The sequence below is a fragment of the Tinamus guttatus genome, unplaced genomic scaffold, assembly GCF_059628265.1.
Source record: "Tinamus guttatus ecotype Peru unplaced genomic scaffold, ASM5962826v1 Tinamus_guttatus_pri_ptg000284l, whole genome shotgun sequence".
NCBI lineage: Eukaryota > Metazoa > Chordata > Aves > Tinamiformes > Tinamidae > Tinamus > Tinamus guttatus.
In genome coordinates, this window is record NW_028288818.1 from 723,557 (window position 1) to 747,991 (window position 24,435).

Sequence of the window (24,435 nt, forward strand, 5' to 3'; positions counted from 1 at the left end):
AGGTCCTCCAGGGAGCTGTATCTGATCTCTCAAGCCCCTGCTCTGCCATCTGAGACATTTTCAGTAGTAGGCACTGCAGCTGGTTCTGGCAGTCAGGTGTGGCTTGAGCTGTGGTGCTCCCTGATCCTGCTGCTGAAAGCGCAGGGTAGTTACTAAAATTACTGAAGCGATTCAGTAGATACAAAGCCTCAAAAACATGGGATGGATAAGGATCCATGGCAGACGGGGGAAAGAAGGGGGACTTTCCCCAAAGAGGGGGGAAAGTGCTGCATGAGGAAGCTTGCAAGTGTTTCTGAACAGAAAAGTTAGCATGAAAAGAGAGGAGCCTACTTAGGATAAAATGCTTACGGTGATCTGGAGCACTGGATCCAACTGGGGGAGAATGCAACCAATGGATAGAAACAGAAGCAGCAGTATTATGTGGACGCTTTCTGATGCATCTTATTGCCCACATGAATTGTGTTTCATTTGTTATTTTAGTACTTCACCTGATTTTATTTGTAATATTTAATGTTTAATATTTGAATTTAAGTTGGAGCAGAGTTTTAGGTGATAGGTTCTTTTTTTTTTCCCTTTGGGTTGTTAAAGCTTTGCTGCCAGCAGCACATGTTGGAGAGGAGATTGTCTAAGGGTGAGCTCCAAGATTTTGTCTCTGCGCATTTGCAAAACTGCTCGTCTTATGTGATCAGAGAGACCAGTAGGTGGCAGCTTTAACCAAGCAATAAAGATCTAGTAATGAGCAAACAAACAGTTGTGTGTAAACATTAGTTGCAGAAGTGGGTTTCTCTTGCTTTGACTCAAACTTACAGCTTTTCCTGATGTTTTGCACCGTTTGAACTTGATGGTAGGTGTCAGGAACGATGACAGCTGCTATTAAGTGACCCTCTCCTGTTGGAGTCAGCGGTACTCTATTGGCTTCGAAATCAATTCCAGACTTTGCGTTCATCAGGGAACTGCCCTGAGTATTTGGGTACTGTTTCCTTTACTCATGTAACTGGGATGATTCAATTCTAGGTATCTCTGCTTCCCAAAGCTGACATGTTTGAGTGTCTTTGAATCTATTTGCTGGAGTCCTTCTCTGACTTATAGAAGCTGCAATTCAAATATTTTTTTTCTTATTATTAAATTCTGAAATACAAATGTTACTGCAATATTTTGCCCTACTGACCCTTCCCAAAGTAACCACCTTAAAACACAAAAGGACGGTTTTGCTTGGTCATGAATACTCTCACCTCCTTAACTATACAAGGGCAGAGAAAATTGTTACTCACCTTTTGTTGGAGTGGCCTTTTTTAAATGCATATTACTTTTTTGATTCGCATACAATTTTGTACTGTTGTGTTAATTCCAAGAATGAATGCATGCATGCCTGGAAAACAGCAAGCGGAATATAAAGTATTTCAATGAGACTGTGAATGAGAGCAAGTGAGCCTTATGGTCTTAAAACAGCATTCCTCTTTGAGGCTTTCGTTGTGTTCTACCTAGATAGTGACAGATGTAATAACATAATGGACCCTGAGATCCAGATACCTGGAGAGTGCCATTAATAACTTCCAGAGCTTTCAGCTGCCAGTCAGATGTGCCTTTTCACTCCTATGAGTATTTCGATCTTCAGAATTTCAGTGCTTCTGGACATGATGCATTTAAACTAATCTTTAGTCTCGCTCTTAACACAGAAATAAAATAATAATGAAATAAGAGTATACTGTGACAAAAACACTTCAAGGATCCTTTTCTTAGAGTGACCAGAAGCATGTGCTTCAGGAAAAAAAAAAAAAAAAAAACACGTAAAGAAAGCCTACAGAGTCTGTTCTAAGGGAGTCTGTCTGTAGCACAGAATTGAGCTATTGCATGCAGAGAGCCTATGATTAGTTCCTGCAGATAACTTGGCACTTTTTTTTCCAAAAGAATTCCAGCAATCCCTCTTAGAGTTTTATTTCACTTTAAACAAACTTAATTGCACCCCAAATTGTAATTTCTTCCTGTGTTCCTGCTGACCACTGCCATCCTTCATAATTTCCCTTCTTGTGGAGAACTTCCAGCTATGCACATTTCTCTGATGTGAGCAGAAATACTTCTACTTCACCAAGCTTTTGATTCTATGCCTCTGTCTAGGTGGCATTTTGCTATTCTTTCTATTTGGTTTTCAAATAGGCAAGGAATGTCATAAAAGTGCTCTCTGTAAGCACTTTGGTGCAACTCTGCAAACTGAAAGTCAGGTTTTCTAAATGTGGGCTGGCCAGGAACCAGAGCTGATAAGACATGAGGTTTTTGGTTCCTTTTTTCATCTGGATTAGAAATCAGTTTGAAAATCTTGTGCCCTATCTTAACTCTGAGGGTCAAATGCAGATAGAACAAATAACGGGGAATCAATGCCCTAGGGGGAATCCATGTTTCCACTCTCCCAAGATCCTGTCCTTGCTATCAATGCTAAAGGGAGACTAATAAATGCTACTTTCAGTTCAAGTCACTAAACTGAAGGTTTATATGGCCTTTTGCCACATCTATGATCAGCAGTGGAGAAGAAGAATCTTGATAATGGAGCAAAGGGAGTGGGGCTAAGTGAAATACAGGGGTAATAGCAGGGATGTTTTTGGTGAAGGGCTATAGATTAAGCAGGGAAATTACCTCCTGCATGAAGAGATAAGCTGAGATCTGTAGAGTGACCTGAAGAAGCAGCAGAGAACTGTTTAACCTTTCGCATTGCTTGGGCCCCCGGACAAGTGCCCGGAGCTTTCTGAATGAGTGGCACCCTCAAAGGCCATGGAAAAATAAACACCAAATGAAGCGATGGGAACTAGTCTGTAGGTTCACAACTTTCTGCTCTATAGATGGCATGAGGATGCTGCCAAAGCTACTGAGTCTCAGTACAAATGGTTCCCAGAGGGGGCCAGAAATTGGTGATTTGACTTTCATTGGAAAGCACAGTTTGGGCTCAAACTTTTAAGCCCTACTATCAGTGCAAGGGTGGATTTTCTTTGTCCCTTTTTTTTTTTTTTTTTTTCCCTCAAGATGAGCTGCCTAGAAACAACCTGATGGAAGGTTTCTAGCAGTAGGTCTGACCTGCTAATAGCAGAGCAGGTAGCTCGCAGGTAGCTCTCCTCACACCCCTTTAACTTGAACAACTGCTTCTTCCTCTAAGTTTGGCCAAGCCTGGGCCAATATCTGAATGTGAAATGAGATGCTGAAGTTCTTGGTTTTCTGTGCTGTACTGGGCACATTTTTGGCTGAATTAACCACCAATAATTCTGTTTCAGAATCATTATTTCCATTGTGTGAGCTGAACACAAGTGTGGGCTTTCAGCAGATTGACTTTCTAGGTCTTACCTCTGTCCGCATGCAGTCAAATATGATACTCTCAGAAAGTGTGTTTCATATGAAATTCATGTCAACAATAACATGAATTTTGAATGAAAATCTCTTTGAGAAATGATGAATATAGGTCATGAGAAGTGTCAGCCTTTTCATGTTATGCAGTCTTCTTTGTTCATCTGTGGTTTTTGGGTTTTGTTTTTTTCTCTTGTTCTATTCCTGTGAGGAGAAAAAGAAATCTTAAAAATCTAGTGGTGAGAGCCCCTTCAAATAAATGCTTTTCTTTGGCAGCCTCGGAAAAGATGGACTGAAGTTTTTATTCCAGCATATTGCTGGATTTTATGCAGGACGAGTACAAAAGGAAGGCTGCTTGAGACACGCTAGTGGGAACATAGGACGACATGTTTTGTAACCGATCCCCCAGCTTTCTTGCTGTCTCACACTGCCAACTCTCAGATCTAATCATGCAATTTATGTCACTAATATTCAATGATATTCTTAATCCTGCGGGGGTTTTTTTGTTTGTTTATTTTTGTTTTTCCATGAATCGTTTGAGATCTGCTTCTGATTTCTGCCAATTTCAGGTTTGTCTGCTGGTGGTTCTGTGTACAATTTCTCAGCAGATAGCTTGGACAGATGGTTTTCATTATGTTGGTACACAGAAGTTCTATAAACCAGCAAGTCAGCAGAGTGGCATTGCTGCAGGTGGGGAAATTGCAAAGATACCCTGCTGCATTCCTCACTTGACACTCTCTGTGGTAGCAGCCACTGTACAGCATGGGAAGAGGAGAGGCTGTGTAATTCCTCCCAGCTCCAGCTCACCTAAGATCGTGTATCATCAATGTAGTTAGGTGTCATTACAGGATATGCAGACACACACAAATTAGTTTGAACACCTAACCATGAGAAGCTCCATTGACATGATTTTCAGTGTGTTTTACTGAAACCTGGCATGAGAATATACCAGGATTCTGGCCTGGCTTTGCCAGCAAACACAGAAACCTGCACTTCTGGATCATCATAGTTCTTGTTCCTCTAGCTGGGTTAAGGTCAATTCATGTCACACCACCACCTGCGCAGTCCAGACACAGACCGTGTTATGTGATATTTTTCCTGTGGCCTGACTCAGTGCTGGAGAAATTTAAGCTAAATGTGACTGCTACTCATTCATATACAAACACCTGAGTGTTTGAGGAGAACTGGTAGGGTACAAGTAGCCTGTGCCGCCGGGGCCTGCTGAACACATGTATGTGAGCAAGCAGGAAGGAAGAGGCAAGGGCAGGATGGATCGTGAGCACCAGCTATGAAAACCTTGCGTATTTAGCTCGAAGTAGTATATTGGATAAGTATCAGCTGTCAGGAAGGACTTTTTGGGGGAACTGGTCATATCTTGGTTCTGAACAAGAGACAGGAATGTCTCTGGAGGAGTCTCCTGTTCTTACTTTCTATGATTCTGTGGAAGTTAGGATTTTTTTTCCGTGTTGCACAGTCTAGACAAGTGCCCAAGTACAAAGAAAACCTCTAAAGGTCAGTTTTAGGACATAAAAGTTTTAGAAAATGCAAGTACTTTTTCATGGGAAACTCTCATCTTTGTGTGCAAGTGCAGACATGGTCTCAATGTGAGAAACTCGTTTGGCTCATTTTTTTTTTTCTTTCTATGCTTTTTACACACAGTTCTCCTGAGGATGCTGGGAAAAGCTTTGTTTGGACTCTTGTGTGCAGAACGTTTGAAAGGTTGTCTCTGATATTAAGCCTGGTCAGTATGGGACATTTCTTGGTGTGCAAAAAATATGTTCAGCAGCTCTAAAGTAGGAGTCGAATGACCCAAGGTCAGATTCTCAGCAGCTGAGAAATGCACCCAGGGGTTATGGTGATTTACACTGCCAGAAGTGCTTATTGCTGGAGCTGAGAAATATGAAGGCTGCATCATTTGTTCCTTATCAAAACACAGGTATGAATCAGAACTTGTTTCAGAAGGTGAAGTGGGAGGTACAAGGCTCATTTGAAAAATATATATATATATTTGTATGCATATACATGCATATTTCACACACACACACACACACATACACACACACACAGAGTCCTGAACCCTGCTTTGCTTGCAGTCTTTTAACTATTCTATCTCAGCAGGCGTCCCTGTATTTCTGAATCATGAAGGTAGAAAGATAAATACTAAATGCATGTATGCTGTGAAGAGGTATGCCTGTTCCTTTGGCTCTGTTCTTGGCCTGGCTTTGCAGTACATACCTGTTTTTAGAGGGGCAGATTTCCCAAGTAAAAAGGAAAATACAGGACTATTAATTGAAAAAAGTGTTACTTTTATCTGCAAACTTAGTATGTGTCTGTGCTTTCTGAGTCTGAGATCCAAGAGTGAAAGAATAGGTTGTTCTTGCAAGCGATTACATTTTCTCTGCCTGTATCAGACTTTTACCTCAGCCCATGAGAAAACAGAGATGTCTGTCGTTTTTAGGCCTTTCTACATGGAGGTATGTAGTAAATTCAGGTATTGTCCAGAGAGTCATAAGATTTATTATGTTTCCTGACACAAGTGTCTCACCTTGTCTCGTAAATCTCGTCAGGTTGTTTTGATCTCTCTCTTGCCCTGACTCATGTAGGTGAAGCCCCAGGTTCTACTGAAAATGGGAAATTTTCGTCTTTTATTCAAACTAACATTTTGCTTCTGTATTGCTTTAGGAGTGTTTGAGGAGTTGCCAGTGTTAACTGGTAAATGCAGATACAGTAGATACATCATGAAATGTCACGCCACATCAAGTTGGCCTAAGACAACAGATCCACAGCTTTTGAAATATCAGGCTAATACTTTTATATTCATACTTGTCACTTTGTACAGCACTACTGAGGTGCTAATATTGACATGTGTTCTTAAAAACAAAATCTGGGGCATCTGTCAACAGCATTAGCCCATTTTGAGAAAGAAAATTACTCATTCCTGGGACAAGAGATAAGCTTGTAAGCTTGCAATAATAGAGAGATATGGAGGGAGTGTCTTATTACTAATCTTCAAAATGATGCTCAGCTTCAGAAGGTCAAAAATAGTATATCCCTATGATTTTATATCATTTGGATGCTTGAAATGCTTGCAGGCCCATGTTGCTACAGCAGACATTAGGAACAGTTCTTTGATTTGGTTCTTCTGAGTTCTTCTGTAGTTCTTTTGCTCATCTCCTGGCATCTGTAAGAAGTGTCAAGCCTAAAAATATATATCTATTGGTGGCTGTAATAAGCTTGGCTGTAAGATTACTGAACAGCTACCAACTCTCAAGTCACTTTATTCTGCTCATCTGCATTTCTGCAGTCATGGGAACTTCTTCTCTCGCATTCTATCATCTTGGCTGGAACAGGAGGAGTTGAGACCCATATAGGGTTTGTCATTCTAGTCCTGTCCTCAGAGCAGAGTTGGGTTCTGCACAGGTGTGGGGATCCACCTGGATCTGCCTGCCATCTTTGATGAGATCGTGCGTGTACAGAACTGGCAACCCTGATTAGGAGAATTCTAACTTGCCATAGCTCTGAAGAGCAGTGTTTGTGGATTGTGTTCACCTAGATGCTTTAGTGTTCTCTGCAGCTATTTTCACAGGTTATCCTTTGAACAGCTGTGTGGTGGTCAGACCTAATTATAACATATCCTGTGAATCTTTCAGTCTCTGGGCATGACTCACAAGTATTGCCATCAAGTATATGAGAAGTTGCATCTAGATTCTGGGTAATGACATCCACTGTTAGCCCAGGGTTTGACCAGTTTTAAGGTGTAACTTGACATAAAACTTGGTGCATTGGTAGAACAGGTCAAGGAGGACTGTAATTGGGTTGAGTCTGCAGGTAACTTTGAGCATATTTTAAACTGCAACTATTTGCAGGCAGCCTTCCTGCTGCCTGTATTTCAGGTTTATAGACTAGAAACTTTAATTGTGATCAGCTAACAGTTGTTAGATGAAGAGGCAGACATGATTATGACACTTGCTAAATTTTAAGTCTTCCTATTGACCTTTTTAAGTAAAATAGTCTTTACCCAAACACCCATGTGTTTTGTTGTAAAACACATGAAATAGGCTCGTATTTGACTGAGCTTTTATTTTGATGTGTTGGCTCACCAAACTACACACACACGGCCCTTTGTATCTCATGCATAGCTTTAAAGTTATGTTTTGAAGAGTGATTCTTTGGTAATGCATCAAAAGCTTGTTTAGTAAGTGTGTAAAATATGGTCATGGATGACTGACTATCAACCACCAAAATAGTTTGGGCTGTTTTATCTGTGGATAACATGCTCTTTTTGCAAGTTCCTCATTTTAGATATTTACTGCAACATGACTTTATCTGCAAGGTTTCACAGTTTTAAAGTGTTGACATATAGACCTTAAAAACAATTCATTCTTTAGTGATTTAATGTTGTGCTCAGCATTTCGAATACAATGCAGTTAAAGGTGAGAAGATATGTCTATACAGACTCGGATACAGCAAATCTCTGTTTCTGTCTACATTTATGTAGTATGCAGTTTACCTGCACATATTCATGTGACCTGGCATGTGCAGATGTAAGACTGGACTGCTACTGCTCTGGAGAACACAAATAAGGACTGTATTTGTGACTAAAGATTAGAGGTGCTATATTAGGCTGTTCTTGTTCCTGGTAAACACCTAGGAACTTGCCTTACTAACTGTTTTGTAGTAGCTCACAGGTATCAAAGTTCAGACTTGTAGGGGAAAGCCTACCCCCAGAGTACAGTCCTAACCACTCTGAAATTGGCTGGAGTCAGGGCATAAGACAAGCCCTGGTATTTTTTTCCAGTACTTTCAGAAACTGCCTTATCCTGTAAGTCTTGAGTGAACGATGTATGATTGGTCCCCGGTTTTCAAAAACGTTGTTTGCCTTGAGAAGATCTCATGTTATTACAAGCATTTATTTTAATTTCACAAATTTGCAAGTCAGGATTTTTGTTGGTTTTTGCTGTTTTGTTTTTAATGCTAGATAAAGTTCTATTAATTTAAGGGGAGAAGTGAATCAGAGGTCTGAGAGTTTACAAATTCTCTGTGCTGTGGCATAAGTGAAATGCCATTGAAATCTGCTTTTAATATTCTTCCTCACTTTGCTGGGCTATGAGCTAGACTATCTTACCTGCCCATCTATGAAGTATTAGCTAACTGATTGCCTGCTCTTACTAAGCATTTTAATAGCAGAAGGATATTACACTGTGTGTCGGGGAGTAAGCATTAATGCAAATATGCAAAACCTTGGCTAAACAATGCCCTTGGGCCTGAGAACAGAGGAGGTGGGTGCTATCTCAGAGGGCAGCAGTGAGAAGGAACATGTTCCTTATTTCTTTCCACTCCACTTTGGTTTGTTGTTGTTGTTGTTTTGTTTTCTGTTTTTTTGGACAAATCTTCGAACCAGAGGGAATATACTCATTTGGCCTTCATCTTTATGCGATTTATGTATTTTATCAATTATTGTTGCTGGGTTTTTAGTTCTACCCTCTTCCCTCCGCCCCACCCCACTTCTACTCCCATATTAAATGCAAGGCCAAAAGTGCGTTCACAATATGGACATGGTCCGCAGGGGTGTTGGGCATGCCTGAAAGGATGAAAGATGAAATTGTCTTTGACAGACTCCTTGTCTAGGGTCTGACCAGATTCTGCCATGTTCTCTTCATGGGAGGAAAATGAGGAAAATTTTGTGATGTTGAACTTCGCAGTTGCAATGATTATTAACGAATACCAAAGTGCGAGATGGGATGCCAGAATCCTAAAGCCACCGCTAACTGTGCAGCCTCCAATACACTTTTCTCTGGGAAAGACACTCCTAAGTCACAACCTTACTTGTGAATATTCATAACAAAGTTTTGATTGGTAAGTAAAGAATCCATATAGCTCTGCTTGCCTTATGGGCAGAAGGCAACACATCTGAAAAACCTCTTCTCTCAGCTTTCCTTGCAAATCCAAGAAATGGAGAAAGTAGCATTTGCAACTTCCAGGGAGTTTTATGAGGTGATGTTCATGCAGTGGTGTGAATAGGAAAAATGTATGGGTGCTGTTTTTTTGAATAAGTTTTTGAACTTATTGAAACTCCTATGGTGAGTTTTTGTAGCCTTCCTTTAGCTTTGCAAGCTATTTTGGAAGAGCCATCTCTCCTTTATTAGGAAACTTATTTTGATAAAAACAAAACAGAAAAAAATGGTTTCTTTTTTAAATGAAGGACGTCCTCATTTAATGAGGCTTGAAGTGTTTACAGGTGTTTCCTCATGTGTTCAAATTTAGTGGCCCTAGGGAGTTGAGATTCTCATAAGGCAGGAGAAAACACTCAAATCTTTTATTTTAAGTGTTGAGCATTTAAAGAGCCATGCAGAAATGACGTGCATAGTGGAGCAGTTCAGCTTAAGTGTATGGGGCCAATAGTTATGCCATCTGAGATGGTAGAACGCTGCCTCACATAAAGCAAGGTCATCTTTAGCTTCCCAGGAGGCAAAGTCTTACTAAAAGACCCTTGTGCTTTTCTGCACTACAACCTTTTGACCTCATTTTGCGAAACTCCAGCAAAAGTCCCATGAGCGGCAGGTTCCAGGATTGATTGCTTGTTTAAATACATTTTAGTGATATAAAGTGCCTTTCTGTGCATAATATCTTCCTCTGCCATTGTAGGAACAGTTTAGCGTCATGAAGAACAACATAGACCAAGGGAAAAATATAAAAGTGGTTGTGGTTGGAGGATGTGATGACATCACAGAGTTCAGCGGGAACACGGAGCTTTTAAAAAGCTGAAAGAAACATCCTGACAGTCAGTTATCGCATCCCCGTAAGGGAGTCAAACACACGTTAGCAATCAAAAAGCCAAACTATCTTCATCAAAGAGAAAAAAGACTCCGTCCTGCCACAGAATATGCACTGGCAAAAATGTAAGTGAGCTCTGATTGCCTTTATTTTTCATAACTGTGATAAATGATGAAGATCATGATGCGTACCGAGCATTAGTATAGCATGGGAGACAAAGCTTGAAGAGATGCGTGGCTCAAGAGAGACAAATACTAAGGCATGATGCTAATTTTCCAGTAGGGATATTAAGACAGGGCAGCATGATTGCTTTGTTGGCTTTCATCACTATGAATCAAGTGGAAGACTATGATTCATAAAAACAATAACAGGATGCAGGTATTATATCAAAGGTTACAGTGGTTACATACCAGAGAATTTTCCTTTTTAAAAGTGAAACCTGTGAGAAATCTTATTCTGTGTCTTTTTTGATAAGTACGTTTTTCAACTAATAAAAAAGATAAAACGGTTGAGGGCAATACAGTTATGAGTTTACAGGAAATCAACTTTGTTGTTTTCAAGATAACTTCGCTTGTCGTGGCCCACCTTGGCTCAGATAGTTTAGTGATCACTAACACAGGTAGGTGTTTGCTCTTTCTTGCACTTCTGTCATTCTCACCATCTGTAAACAATGTTTGTTTCTGCAACTGTAGCAACCTCCGCTGCATTTCACCATACCGTTCCATTAACCTGGACTACATTATACCTGAATGGAAGAGGCTAATATCTTAAACATTTTTTCATCAATTTATCTAATATAGAAATAGCATGAACCTTTCTCTCTGTGTAATAGTTTATAAATCAGATTAGTTTGCTCTTTATGTGTCTTTGTGAGCTTAGCAGCAGCTAATGCCTTTTCTCTATTGCATGCTTCTGTGTCTTTCAGGTGAAAACTTTGGAGACTAAGCATAGATTTGTGAAATTATCTTGCGCGCTCTGAAGCCCTGTAGCAAGAAGTTCTGACTGCTTATTAAGTCAGATTTCAATGTGTCTGGCAAGTGGCAGCACTATGGCAAAATGCATTGTTTCCCATTAGCTTCTGCTCTTTGTATGTGATGTAAAGCATCCTGGAAGGTGATTAGATTCAGCTGTTGTTTTCCTCTGGGAAGTCTATGAATCTTTATGTTGTTTCTGCAAGGACAAAGGCAATGCTAACAGCCTGATGTTTTAGGTAGTATTGAACTGGTAGTGGAATCAGTACATTTCCTTTGGATTTATACATGCACCTCAAAGGTGAGCAGAAATTACAAACGTGCATTAGAAGAGATCAAAATTTGCATCTTTAAGTCAGGCATTTCTTTAATGCCATTGCTACTGTTTCTGTTTCCAGACAACTTCTGGCCAGCATCTGCCTTTCCCCTTATCTTCCCTGAGCTTGTCAAGACTAGGCTCTCCTACTATAGTAATGCTTCCTGGAAGCTTGCATGGGACATAGCTGCCTTGATATTGCTGCCGTTGCTGGAAAAGTCTTTTTGCACACTGGTCAAATGAAGAATCCAAAAGAGATTGGGCTTTTCTATCTTCTAGGTGGGCAGATCAAGGAGCTTGATACTATGTTTACTAAGACCCCGAGGGGCTGAGGGGGAAATTTCTGTAGGTAACTGTTTGGCTGACTTTGTGCTTGCTTTTGGTATTTGCTTTCTTTGTCTGCTGTGTCATTGTGTGGTTAGAGTTCCTCAATCTCAGGGACCTCTGGGTTTTGTTAGTTTGTTTTTTTTTTTTCTGAGCATATATACAGAATTAGTTTTCCAACTTGAAACCTTATTATCTTATTATACCTCCTTCTTTCCTGTACCATTATAAGAACGAATTACTTGCTTTGGCTTCATGTGTATACAGGAAAGTTATTCTGATGACTGTGACTCAGGGAGCTTGGGTGCAGTTACGAGCTTTACCAGAGAGAGACTCAGTGTGACTTGTAGGTAAGTGGCTTAGGTCATCATGGTTACTTGGATGCCGGGTTCCAATGGTTTCACTGCAAGTTACACTGCTCAGCATTTCCGTGAGCCTCTGTTTGGCCTCCCTGGTGCATTTATACTGTCTCAATTAGTTGACCAGCCGTGGCCTCTGGTTTCCTGCACCATCTGGATCAAACCACCTATGACCATGGGGATGCATCAGTGCCGCCAAGAGCCGGCTGGCCTGCTCTGGAGCCTAAGTTGACAGAAGTACAGGATAGGTGGCCAGGAAATTGTGTGTGTGTTTGCATTTGGTGAGTCCTCATCCTGCAAGTTGCCAGCTTCTCTTTGTGCTAAGTTGCTATATTAAGGAATAACCAGCATGGGCATGAACAGAACGTATTGGGGCACATTTAAAGGAGAACTTTATCTGCTTGGAATCTTTCAAAAGTAGCAGGGAAGCTGGAATGATTACACCAGAAGGAAGATAAAGGGAAATGGGAAATGAAATGGCGGTGAAAGCCTACTAGAATCAGGCATTTAGTTTCCTAAGGCTTCTTTGCAAATTCCAGCATAAGGCCCTGCTTCCTGAAGGAGAACGGCTTCAAAAGCAAGATTGTTATGAAGCTCACCTTTAAATATTTAAGAAGTAGATTAACGACTAATGCAGATGGCAATAGGTTATTTACCATTATCTTTCTGGAGGAAGCAAAGGGCATGCTCACTGCTAAGGCATTCCTGCCTTACCAGTACTGAGTTGATTACCTGTCTGGAGTTGTACTTGTGATTTGCGTCCAGGTAAGTGCTGGCCTGAATGCAAAAGCCAAGTGTTTTCTCCATCGGTACATCCATGAGGGAGACTATATAGGAGTTCTGGCAATGTCTTTCACAAGGAAGCCTTGCTTTGGATTCAAACCATTTTTAAGTAAGTTCATTTTCAAATTGAATGGTGTAATTTCCAAGGTTTTTCACAGATGCTCAAAAAAAAAGCCTTTGAAACTGAAATCCAGATGATGATGCAAGACACCACTTATTTAAAGTGTCACCTCATGGCAGAGCATTTCTCATGGACACATTTTTAAGAGCAGGTTCCCACTTTTTCAGGGACTTTTTCTGTAGGGAAGCTTGCTGGAGAACAGGAAGGCAACTAACAAGCCTCATCTTCGCCTGCTACGGTGAGAGGCCCTTGTCTGCCGCAGGTCTTGCATGGCTGGCCCTGCGCACTGGAAATCGTTCCCCCAGAGTCACGGCACACTGCACTTCTTTGTAGGAGTGGGGCCCAGGGCTTCCGCTCAGCAAAACCCCAGAGAGCATCTCAGCCTGAAAGCACCCCCTCCCACAGCAGCACCGAAGTGACTGGCAGGGGGTTCCCGGCTTTTGGCAGGATTCTGCTGAGTGGGAGCAGGCCCACTGCATGTCCCTTCTGAGCTGGGAAATTTCTAATGAGCAGCACCAGCTATTTTTCTGTTACGTGGCACTGTGCAGATAGTGACTCCATGTTATATTTTGAAGGCAAAAGGAACATACCTTTCATGCAAATGGTTGCTGTTATGAGAGGGAATACAAGCAGGTTCAAATTTTGCAAGAGTTTCATTTAGGTGACTTTTTTTTGGCTTGGTCAAAATGTTTTGGGCATTCAACTCATATTGCACCCCAATGGAACTCCAGCGTGCAATCAGATTTTCAGCTGTTCTGCTGTTCCGATGCTTAGATTTCTCTGCAACAGAGCTGCATGAATTTGCACCTCCCGAAAACTTCTTTCCAAATGTTTCTGTGTGTGGTTTTGTTTGTTTGTTTTGTTTTTTAAATACATAGAGCCTTTTCTGCACACAGCAGATGTGGGTGCTGCACAACCCTTCTGAAAGCATCAGATAATGAGACTGAGAGCTGAAACTGCATCTTGTAGGTCTTAATTTTGGTAAAACCTCACTGGGAAAGATGGATAGCATGAAAGTTGAGCCCATCCATGCTTTACAAAGCAGGTGTCAGGCTGCTCAAATGACCACATGAGCAATTAAATGGAAAGGTTGCACTACTAAAATGGAAAGAGTATTATGGGCTAGGAGGAATTAAGATGTGCGGGTGAGACTTATGGTTAAGATACTTTCTGTCTACCTCAGCTTCCCCTTTGTAATAGGGGTTCTCTGGTTCTGAAACTGAAATTTTTTTTACTAGTCCCTACCACTATGTGACCAATTCAGCCAACTCATGTTTGGCCCTTGGAAGTGCTTTTTTTTCTGTTAGGTGGATTGAAGCAGCAGGGATTAGTAGTCAGTCTTTCATGTTATTTCCCAGCAACAAGCCCTTTCCTTGATTATTTTTTAATGTTCAGGATAAAAAAAGGCAAAATTAAGATTTTGTTTGTAATCTGCAACACTTCCTTTCTATGTACTAATACAGGTTCATCATGGTGCTCTTCAGTCTTTCACTCCTTTAAGTCATCTGAAAGTTTGAAGAGGATTCTTCTTTTTTTTCCTTTTTCTTAAAGAACAATGTGCAAAAGTGTACTGTACTCAAAAAAATGATACAGACAGAGGGGAGCAGCATAGAGATGTGCCAGCATCCAAAAGCAATTTAGTTCGTATCAACCTTCCAACTGCATATAAACAATTGAAGATACTGGTCATAATTCTGAAATATGTTACACTACTGTTTCACTGACTTCAGTAATTATATTGCGATGTAGGAGAGCAGAGGGAAAGCTAACCAAATGCTGTACTGAATTGTTGGTAAGCAGAAGTGTTTAGTCGATTGATTTAATTATGCCCAGAACCTCCCGAGTTCATTTCCTTATGCTGAGCAATGAACCATCACTCAGTTTGTTTCTCTTGCTCTGAATTTTTCTGTTTATTACAGAGCATATTCTCTGCCTAGATGCTTGCCTAGTGCGTTGCATTTACCTGATTTTTTTTTTTGAAATATCCACCCTTGGTGAAATGAACAGTACAGACAATAATCCATTGCTGTCCTGCTTTCCCTGTCGAAGTAAGTAGTCAAAAAAAAAAAAAATAGTGGTGGCACTTTGAGGGAGCTGAGGTGCACAGGGCTCCATGTTCAGCAGTTAAAATGGGCAATGATGTTCAAAGGTGCGACCCTGAGACATACTGCTTGTGTACTCTATCCGCAGCATGGTCTGGCCGCTTATTCATTGTCAGTGCCAACCAGACTGGGCTTCATGAGTCAAGCAGGCCGGTTTTCAGAGACCTGCTATCTACTAGCCACCCTAAACCCTTACCACCAACTGAGCACCCTAAAATGAATCTTCATACTAACAAGCTGGATTTTTACTTCCTTTTCCAGAGGAAAGAAAGGGCACAAGTTGCAGGTGGGTCACTCCAGAATATTTGACTTTTTGTGACTGATTTGATCATTTGTGATAGGGACACACTGAAGGCAGGACAGAGGGCTGCAGATGAAATTTAAGAGAATAACCTTTTTCAAGACTAACTAGGTCTCACCGTACCATCTGGGGTCTCAAGCAGAGCAGTGAATTTCAGTGCTCCAGTTCCCTGCCTCAGACCCATCACCAAGCAGAAACAAAGGATCTCTGTTTTTTTTTTTCCTTCTACTCTAAATAAGACATTGATGGAAGCTGTTAGCCAACGGATGAGGACAAGGCTCGTCTTGACTGATGGTTGCCAGGGAACCCTCATTTTGCAGTGCACTTTGAGCCTCCCAGATGGATGCCTCTGCTTGAGAGAGCGTATAGACCTGAACAAATATTGCAGTACTTATTCCAACGCGTAAGAAATGCTAATGGGTTTTGTTGTTGTGTTGTAAGAGATTGTAATTGGAGTGAGAGCACCCAGTCTGTATGTTGCAGGAAAGCTGAAACAAAGGAGAATTGTTTTATCTCCTCTCTCCTCGCTGTATAGAGCTGTAGCGTATAAGGGGTAAGCTTAGTGCCTAGCAATTGTGGATCATCCTTCCCAGGGATTTTTGAAACTACTAAAAAGTGCTTTTAACACTTATATTGAAACACTTACCCTTAGGCAGCTGAATAATTTCAGAGATTAGATATCTGTTACATGACTCTCTTCTCAACTTTGCAGAGGGAGTCTGGCAGAGCTAGCAACTGAACCTAGGTTTCCTTGTCTTAACCACAGGATCTTTGCTGATCTGCTACTACAAATGGTTAGGTAGGCTAGATGTAAATACAAGGGGACTGATTAAATAATATGTATATGAAGGAATACCTGCCTTCGCTGTTGAAGAGCAAGATTTTATCAAAGTGCTCTTCACTGTGGCCATGATGTACTATGGAACATTATCAATATTACAAAAACAGTCGTTTCGGTTCTGATGTCAGCACTGATCACATGATTTATTTCCAAAGTAGCAGCAAACACAAAATAATAGCACCAGTGTCGACATGTTTTGAAACTTATTTTTGAAGGAATCTGCATCTGCAGTCACCTGAAAATGCCAACCAGTAAAATACAGTATTGCTCCTTTACCTAAAAAAAAGCTAAACGGGCCGTCAGTGATTCATTGTAAGCAGGTTTTGATGAGAGTCCAACTGTCCACATTGGACTCTTAACTGCATTCAGAGTTAAGCCTCTGTCCTTTTTATTACCTGAACTTTGACATGTGCAATAAGCATCAGCAGCTTCCTTCAGCAGCTCGGTCTTCAAGATCCGAGCCAGAAATTTGACAATTTGTTAACTGAAATCTAACTTTTTCTTGATTTTCAAGAATTACTGTTTGAAGATTTACTTTTTGGTGTATTTTGTAAATAAGATAGTTTTCTATTATCTGTTTCCTCAAAATTTTGTTGCATTGGAGCTGAAAGAGGTAAAGAGAAAAATATTTACATTAGTAATGCTGATCAATTGATAATCTTATCACATGCCAATGCGTGAGCAAAGAAACAGTAAATATTCTGAAGCAGTGACAGGAGTGTAATTTGCTGTTGCAGGCAAGCAGTCATGCAAGCTCTTAAAGATTATGAGTGTATTTCAAATTGAAATTTGGCCTGATAGGAAATTGTTCTGACTTGTTGGAAAGGATGAAGGTTTAAAATGATCAGCGTTTGATGTGTGCGTGAAGGCCAGTGGTGCTGATATGAAGTTCATTGATGTGAAACCTGTCACAGTTTGATTTTTGCAGTCTTTCAACAGCTGTTTGTCATTATCTTCTCTCCCATTTTAGCAATAGTTTAATACAAGTGCAGAGGCACATGAATTTTAAAGGTGCCTGGTCTAAATGTTTGGCAATGTCTTTGTCTTCGATAAAAGACCAGAGCCGACTGGTCTTTTATCGAAGCTAGTGTTTCATGGATGTTAGATATTTTTAAGAAGACTATATCTGCATATAGAAACTCGCTTTGAGAATTATTTGGAGAAAGCAACTATCATGCAAAAATGGGCTACTGTTGTACCAGATGCTAAGGAAATAGCTCAGTACAGAATATCTTCCTAAGCTATTAACCTGCTTTTGGGTCATCTTGGGCAAGTGGTCTTCTACAGTGTGTTCCTTAAGTACTTATAGCTACTGGGGCTAGTGTATTTGGTAACTTTCTCAAGTGCCACTGAATTTATTGGTTTGAATGGGATTTGGGCACATGGACTTTGGCATTTGCGATGCATGACCTAAATAACCGGCTAATAGTCTTGTATTGAAACTCAGTCCAAAGCAGGCTTCTTAGTTTATTGAGGAAGCCGTGGTATAAGAAGCAGGAGATTAAACTATTCTTATGAAGAAATTACCCGTATTTATTGACGATCGTTACTTCTCAAATTACTTTTATTTTTAAATGGTCATCTTTCTTTTGCTTTGTGATGAATTCTGTGCCAAAGCCAAACCATTTTGCTGTGGTTCCTCTGTAATGCTCAGACATGGTCTGCACTTCAAGAGTGGAAAAGCAGCTGTGCTAGCATTATTTTTAATTCTGGAGGTCAGCATGGGGGGAACTGAAATATGTTCTGCAGACTTTGGGTTTCTTTTTCTTTTTTTTTTTTTTGTCTTTTCAGTTTTTGGTTACTTTGCTTTACTCCGGAAACTCTGAATAGGTATATTTGTCAGCTTTTACAGTAAATTTCTCCTTCCCCATCCCCCAAACCTGGAGCCTGAAACTGCCATCCTTCCCCACCCTGACTCTGCAAGGATGCCCTGTGAAAATGGTGTGAAGGCTCACAATTGTGCCTCTTGTGCAATCTGTAGCAGAGCTCATATTTACTTTGGCGAAACTGATGTTTTCACTCAGCATGAACAGCAGCAACATCTGACTCTGAAGTGCCTTCAGTAAAGTTCAAATAAATCATTTCCAAATGTAAATAAATTTCATATAAGGGCAAAAAGGAACCTTTGTAATACTCCTTATTTCAAGCCTCTTGTCTAGTATCTAGCTCATTTTCAGAGTTATCGGTACTGCTCATATAAAGGTGCTCTTTAGCACCATCTTTTGTTTGCTGGAACATTCAGATAAATTAACATCAATTAAATTTTAAAAGAAAAATGTGAACTACATTAAAGCCGCTTGTGGATTCTTGCATGTAGAATTAAAGTGGCCTTAATTCCTTCAGCAAACTGTATTTCCAAAGCCACAGGGTTTGTGACAATGCAAATATTCCACTTTGAAGTCCCACAAAGAGTGTCCACAGAAAGAAAGAACAGGCAGTGCCTGAAAAATCACCTTTTTTCACCTCCTAATTTAAAACACAAAAGTTTCCATATCCGCACAAAGGTAGCAAATAATGAGAACAGTTGAATATATATTTGTAGCGGTGTCTGGTACCAAAACTATTTATAATGGCCTTTTATCTTCTCGTGATTAAATGCTATGTAAAGAGGCAGAAAGAGTAAACCTTCAATAGTTATGACAAAGTTGAAGAGAAGGAAGTATTTCATTCTTTAATGAAATTAAAGCGGAGATGTTTATTCTTTTAAATACTTCTTTGAGGTCAGCTTACAATGTCTGTATTTAGACACCACTTTTCTTCCCCCCAAAAGGTGTAACTGAGATATCTCTGTGGATAGAGCTGCATATAGCTGGAAGAGGTGATAAAAAGTAAAGAGTCATTATGTTCTGTTATGCAAAGTACAGAACATAAATCTTAAGAAATGATTTCTGAGTGGATTAATACTTTGAATTTAAGATTTGAGATGAATCAAAATATATGTAGCTATAATTCATAAAGCTGAAGGCCGACTGTGGCCTTGAGAAATTCAAACTTATCAACTGGCGTATTTACAAATCAAACTGCAGTAAAAATGGAGCAGGAGGCAAGTACTGCTATCAGTGGTTTTACAAATATCGGGCCTTCCTGAGCTTTAATATCTTACAGCCTCTTTCTGCTATCAGTTGCCTCCAAATACTTCTTGTAAGATATGGCTTGAGGGCCTTGGCATATGAAGAACTGTGCTTCCTCTAACCACAGTTGTTGCAAGGCTTCATAATAGGCCTCTTCAGCTGATTGTTACCTTCAGTTTTCAAAACGGGTCAGAGCTTATAGGTTTAAGCTCTGCAGTTAATCATCTTTGTTAGCTGTCTGCAAAGCTGTGTCACATCCCAGCTGACTATCCCAGGACCAACCTCCTGGCCATGCTATGAGGAGAAAGCTGTAATAGAAACATGATTCTGGACTATGATGGCATTTAAATACAGGTGCCTGTTCCCAAAAGCTGTGAGGTATGCATATCAAACAAGTGAGGTGTGAAATGGCTTTCCAAAGGACGCTTTTCTGCCTCGTGTTGTATTTGTAGCTTGCTACTAAGTACAGAATTTAGCACATTTCTCTTGAATATGTACCCTTGATTAGTTTATATCTACCTGGACAGCATTTATGTTGTTTTGTGTGATAGATATCTACTAACCAATCTCTATTCTGTATCTGTTAGTCTGATTTGTCCCTCAAGTGAATGTAAATCACTGTACTGCAAATCAATGACACCAAAGCAATGTAAAAGCTAATGCAAATGATGTAAGGTGTATGAAGGCTCAGGCTGAGTGGAATAAAATCATTTCTGACATGCTGCTTTTGCCAGAAACCTGAGGAAACGAGAATTTCAGCTTCAGAGATTAAGGGGAGAAAAAAATCAAAATTAACGCACTGAAGGCAGCAAAATGAAGGGCATAGTGTAGAGGCTGTTTGAGAAACAATAGACTGTCCTTCGCTTCTGCCTGTTTTTGCTTTTTTTCTACCTAGTTGGAAAATTTTGAAAGAGAACTTCCTTCATAACCTTCCTTTGGCGTATATGCCTCAATACTGCTCTTCTCATTTTGTGTGTGTATAAAACTCACCTGCATAGGGAGGTGGAGTTTTGTTGATAGCTGTTGCTTTTAGGAACAGAGCCTTGTTCTGTATTGTAACAGCAGAGATCCTTTTTCCTGGTACTACATTCTCCCTGGCTTTCATAAATGTCTAGACTGATATGGCTATTTATTTAACAGACTGTGTTCATTACAGACCGTGCCTGATAAGGCACAGCTTCCGTGGACCATAAAAACACCTGCCAGCTTGACTGGGTAAACGACTAGGCCTGGCTTCCAGGCCATTCCAGCGGCAGGGCCTGCCAGAGTTTTCAGGCTGTCAATTATGTACCAAAGCTCTTCAAATGCACCACAAAGGGGCTCAGTGTCTCAGTGTTGCTGCAGTCATTTAACAGACAGAAGAAGCTTCGAGCTCTCTCATGGTCTGATCTGTGTGATGTCCTTGTCATCCAAGCAACAAAGATCCAGAGGGAGCCTATGGCATGATACATCCCCTGTCAGCAAAAAGGCACCACTAGCTCAGGAGGAAAGTGTGCTTTAATCTGGAAACTGGCCATGTAGAGAGAGCAGCCTGCAACCACAGGGGCTGCCATGGGGCTTTTGGCTCTGTGCTGGTGGCAGGAAAGGAAAATAAATGTCACCTGCATCTCTTTCTCAGCTTCTTCTCCAGAACAACAGCCACAGCCTCGCCCCTATCAAGGTGTCCGTGTTAAAGAGCCGGTGAAGGAGCTATTGAAGAGGAAACGGGGAAATGTTCATAATGCCAACTCAACGGCTGCTACAACGGTAAGAAAAAAAACAAACACAGGCGGAAAATGCTTCCTCTCTACGTGGTTGACCAGCCCTGTCATGAGCTGCCAATACTATGGCAATGTAAGGAACCTTTGCATCTGCAAAGCATTTTCGAGGTGTTGGAAGCTTATGTTACCTGAAGATACCAATAATACTTCTTCAGTTTAGATAGGGTGCCTTTCAGGTGCTGAGTAACTTAAATCACTGTTGACTTTCTGTAAAGGTGAAAGTGTTTGCCACTTGGCAGGATCTAACATCTAGGAACAGCAAGTAGCTTGGAAGTTGAGCAGCATGTTCAAGAGCACAAAGGAGATGAGTCCATACTTGACTGCTTGGTTATTAGTTACAACCTACCTCTACTTACCCTCCGCGGAGGAAATGGTTTGACTGGTTCCTCTCTGAAGAGGAACTCCTTCTGTGTCATGTGCAATGTATATTTTGTTTAAGGCCCTCTTGAGCTGAAGTTGCACATCAACTTTGGTTAGGCCCTGAGACAGAGCTGGAATTCACATGTAGTGTCTGCCAGGCTTGGACCACCTAGCTCTCTAGAGAGAGGGTATGTAGGGAAACTTCAGGTTTCCCTAGCATCAAAACGTATTAAATGCATAATAGCTAATACATTCTCTTCCGAAGTGTATGCTTCTCAAAGGGAATTGAACTTGCAGCCTGATTCTTGGATATTTTTCTTCTCTTTTCCAGGTGGTTTTACCTCATCAGCCACTTCCTTCATATTCACCAATGGGTAACATTTCCCTGCCTTTCTAAGTATCTGTCCTTCCCACTGCAGGGAGGGCTCTAACCGAGCTCCTCGACTTTGATCATCTTCTGTTTTCCAGGCCAGCCTTGCATTGATATGGATGTTGCTGCCTCTTCATTGCCTGTCACAGATGAAGGAGGGCTCTGTTCTGGTTGGCTCTCCCAGCCCTCACCCACGTCCTTACAACCTCTAACTCAGTGGACCACATATCCTGATTATGTGTCCCATGAAGCAGTCAGCTGTCCATACACAGCAGATATGTATGTTCAGCCTGTGTGTCCCAGCTACACGCTTGTTGGACCTTCATCTGTTCTTACTTACGCTTCCCAACCACTGATCACCAATTTTGCAGTAAGTCAAAATACCGATGTTAAAAATCAAGACAAAATCTCCTCTTTCCAGGAAGAATCATAGGGAGTCTAGGATTTAATTAATGTGTTTACTTAATTGCTATGACACTGTGTGTCTTTGCATCTATGCCCTTATAGTTGTTCTAGCATTGACCTTGTCGACTCTGCGCTGGGAGCTGATGTCGTCTGAGTGACAAAAAAGAGGCAGTTGCATTGAAATCAGACAGGTTCTCCTGCCATTTTCTCAGGTCTCCCCACCCTTCATCATTTTCCACATTGTTAACAGACAGATGACTCTTGCTGCTATCCTGGGACATGAGTCATCTCTCATTGAAGTCAGCAGCAGGGTTGCCAGTGTCCTGAGTTTGATCAAGGCTCTGACAGATGCTTATTGCAGAATATTGTTTGAAAGTTCAAGAACAGTAGTAAGGGACATTAAGTTCACTGTTGTCATCACTTCCAACTTGACAATGTGTTCTGCAGCTTTAATCTGCAATGTTTCAGAAAGTAGAATTATAGTCGTTCATGGGATAGATTCACAGAGTGTTGTACAGCCAATACATACTATTTTACGGGAAAGTAACAAGGACACAGTCATTCCTGAGATTCTGGGCAGTCTCCAAGGATACTTTACCCTTTAGCTTTGAGAATACACGCATACATGGACTGTTTTTTTTCAAGTGAAAGCAATGTCCACTGGGTGGAGCTGGAAAATTCTCAAAAATTTCTTAAAAAAAAAAAAAAAAAAAAGGCAGGGGGGCTGGAGCAGCACCTATACGTAGCAGAGTATTTCATTGGAGCATTTTCAGGCTCCACAAAATTCATTCAGCTGATCTCAGATAATTTGCCCTTAGAATTTTCAAGCAAACCCGAGCAGCTTCTTTTCTTTTGAATGTTTCAGTTCAGCTGCTGAAACGCACCAAATCAGCCAGCAACCTTCACCGCTGAGGAAGTACTGCCATTTCAAATGTGGCTCTGTGGTAGCTGTGAGGGGCTGCTCAGGATGGACTCTCACGGGGGCCAGAATTAACTGCCTTCAGCCTTGTGGCACCTAAGGTGCACCTTGAACTCATGAGTTAATGTTACAAAAGAGACTGTTAAGGAGGCCAGTTTTAAGCACAGGGTGTAACTGTCTCATGGGCTTACAGTGAGGGTTGGAGTGGGAACAGAAAGCTAGAGGGAACTTGTCATGAGTGCAAATTACTGCCAGCAAGCACCTGGGACTCCCACAGCCACTACTCTCAGGGGCAGGGTGGGGGGACAGCGTGGGAAAACTGTCACATTGAGCATAAAGCTTTACCCCGAGACAGGAAAAGGGATGTTAAGAGTTAGACTGAGCATCCTTAATCTGTTGCTTTGTTGTCCCTTACCCCCTCCACACCTCTTTACCTGGCCACTTATTTTATTTTTTTCATACTTTACCAGCCCAGAAGCACCACCCCAGCAGTCATGCCTCAGCTGGAGGATCAGCAGGCACCCCTCACGTATTTCCCATGGGCACAGCCCCTCTCCGCACTGCCAGCCTCCACCTTGCAGTATCAGCCAGCTTCCTCCACGCTTCCGGGGCCACAGTTTGTGCCCTTGCCCATCTCCATTCCCGAGGCAGCCCCCCAGGAGCTGGAGGATGCCAGGCGAGTCATCGGCACACTGCCCATTGAGAAGCTGCTTCTGGAAGATGAAGACAACGATACGTATGTTTTAAATCACACTCTCTCTGTTGAAGGGCTTTAAGTTGCGCATCTTGAGCCTGGTCCTTGCTTACTCAATACTTGACTTGGCCCCACAGCAAATTTTGAGTAAGAAAAGGAAAAGCAGGTGGGGGCAGTGGGGGAGGAACTTTCCTTGATGCTTTGTTGTCCACCTTTAGTGCACCAATTTGCGTCTTGCGTGTGTGAAATTCGCTTTGTCCTGGGGCTCAGCACAGGATTGCTGGGCCATTACAGTTTCTGCAAGATCTTAATGCTGCAGAATTTAGGCTCAGCCTCAACACAAGGTGACTCATTCTGGCTCAGGGCATGGTCTCTAATTGACATACTGCAGTGTAGCCACCTCTGACCTAGCATTTACTAAGGGTACACTCGTCTCTAAATGTTGGCAAGAGATGGTTCGATAGGACTGTCTTTCAGAGCTCTGTGTAAATGCTTTGTGTGTGTGTGTTTATTTTGTCCGTGCAGGAATCTTTACCAGGTGTAGGCACTGGAAAGTATTTTGGGGGCCTAAAATGAGATTTTTCTTTTCTAAATTAAACTGTTTAGGTTTACTGTTGTGCGGTAGGTGCATTGGTCT

At 41.3% G+C, this 24,435-nt stretch overlaps 1 protein-coding gene across 1 annotated transcript; it reads left to right on the forward strand.

Annotated features, from left to right (window-relative positions):
• Positions 1-10,190: 10,190 nt before the first annotated feature.
• On the forward strand, positions 10,191-23,903 carry POU2AF1 (POU class 2 homeobox associating factor 1). The gene is made up of 5 exons (XM_010219429.2): positions 10,191-10,226; positions 20,909-21,036; positions 21,742-21,784; positions 21,879-22,150; positions 23,575-23,903. The coding sequence occupies exons 1-5, from the start codon at positions 10,211-10,213 to the stop codon at positions 23,878-23,880; spliced, it is 765 nt and encodes a 254-aa protein (XP_010217731.2). The 5' UTR covers positions 10,191-10,210; the 3' UTR covers positions 23,881-23,903.
• The last annotated feature ends 532 nt before the right edge of the window (positions 23,904-24,435 follow it).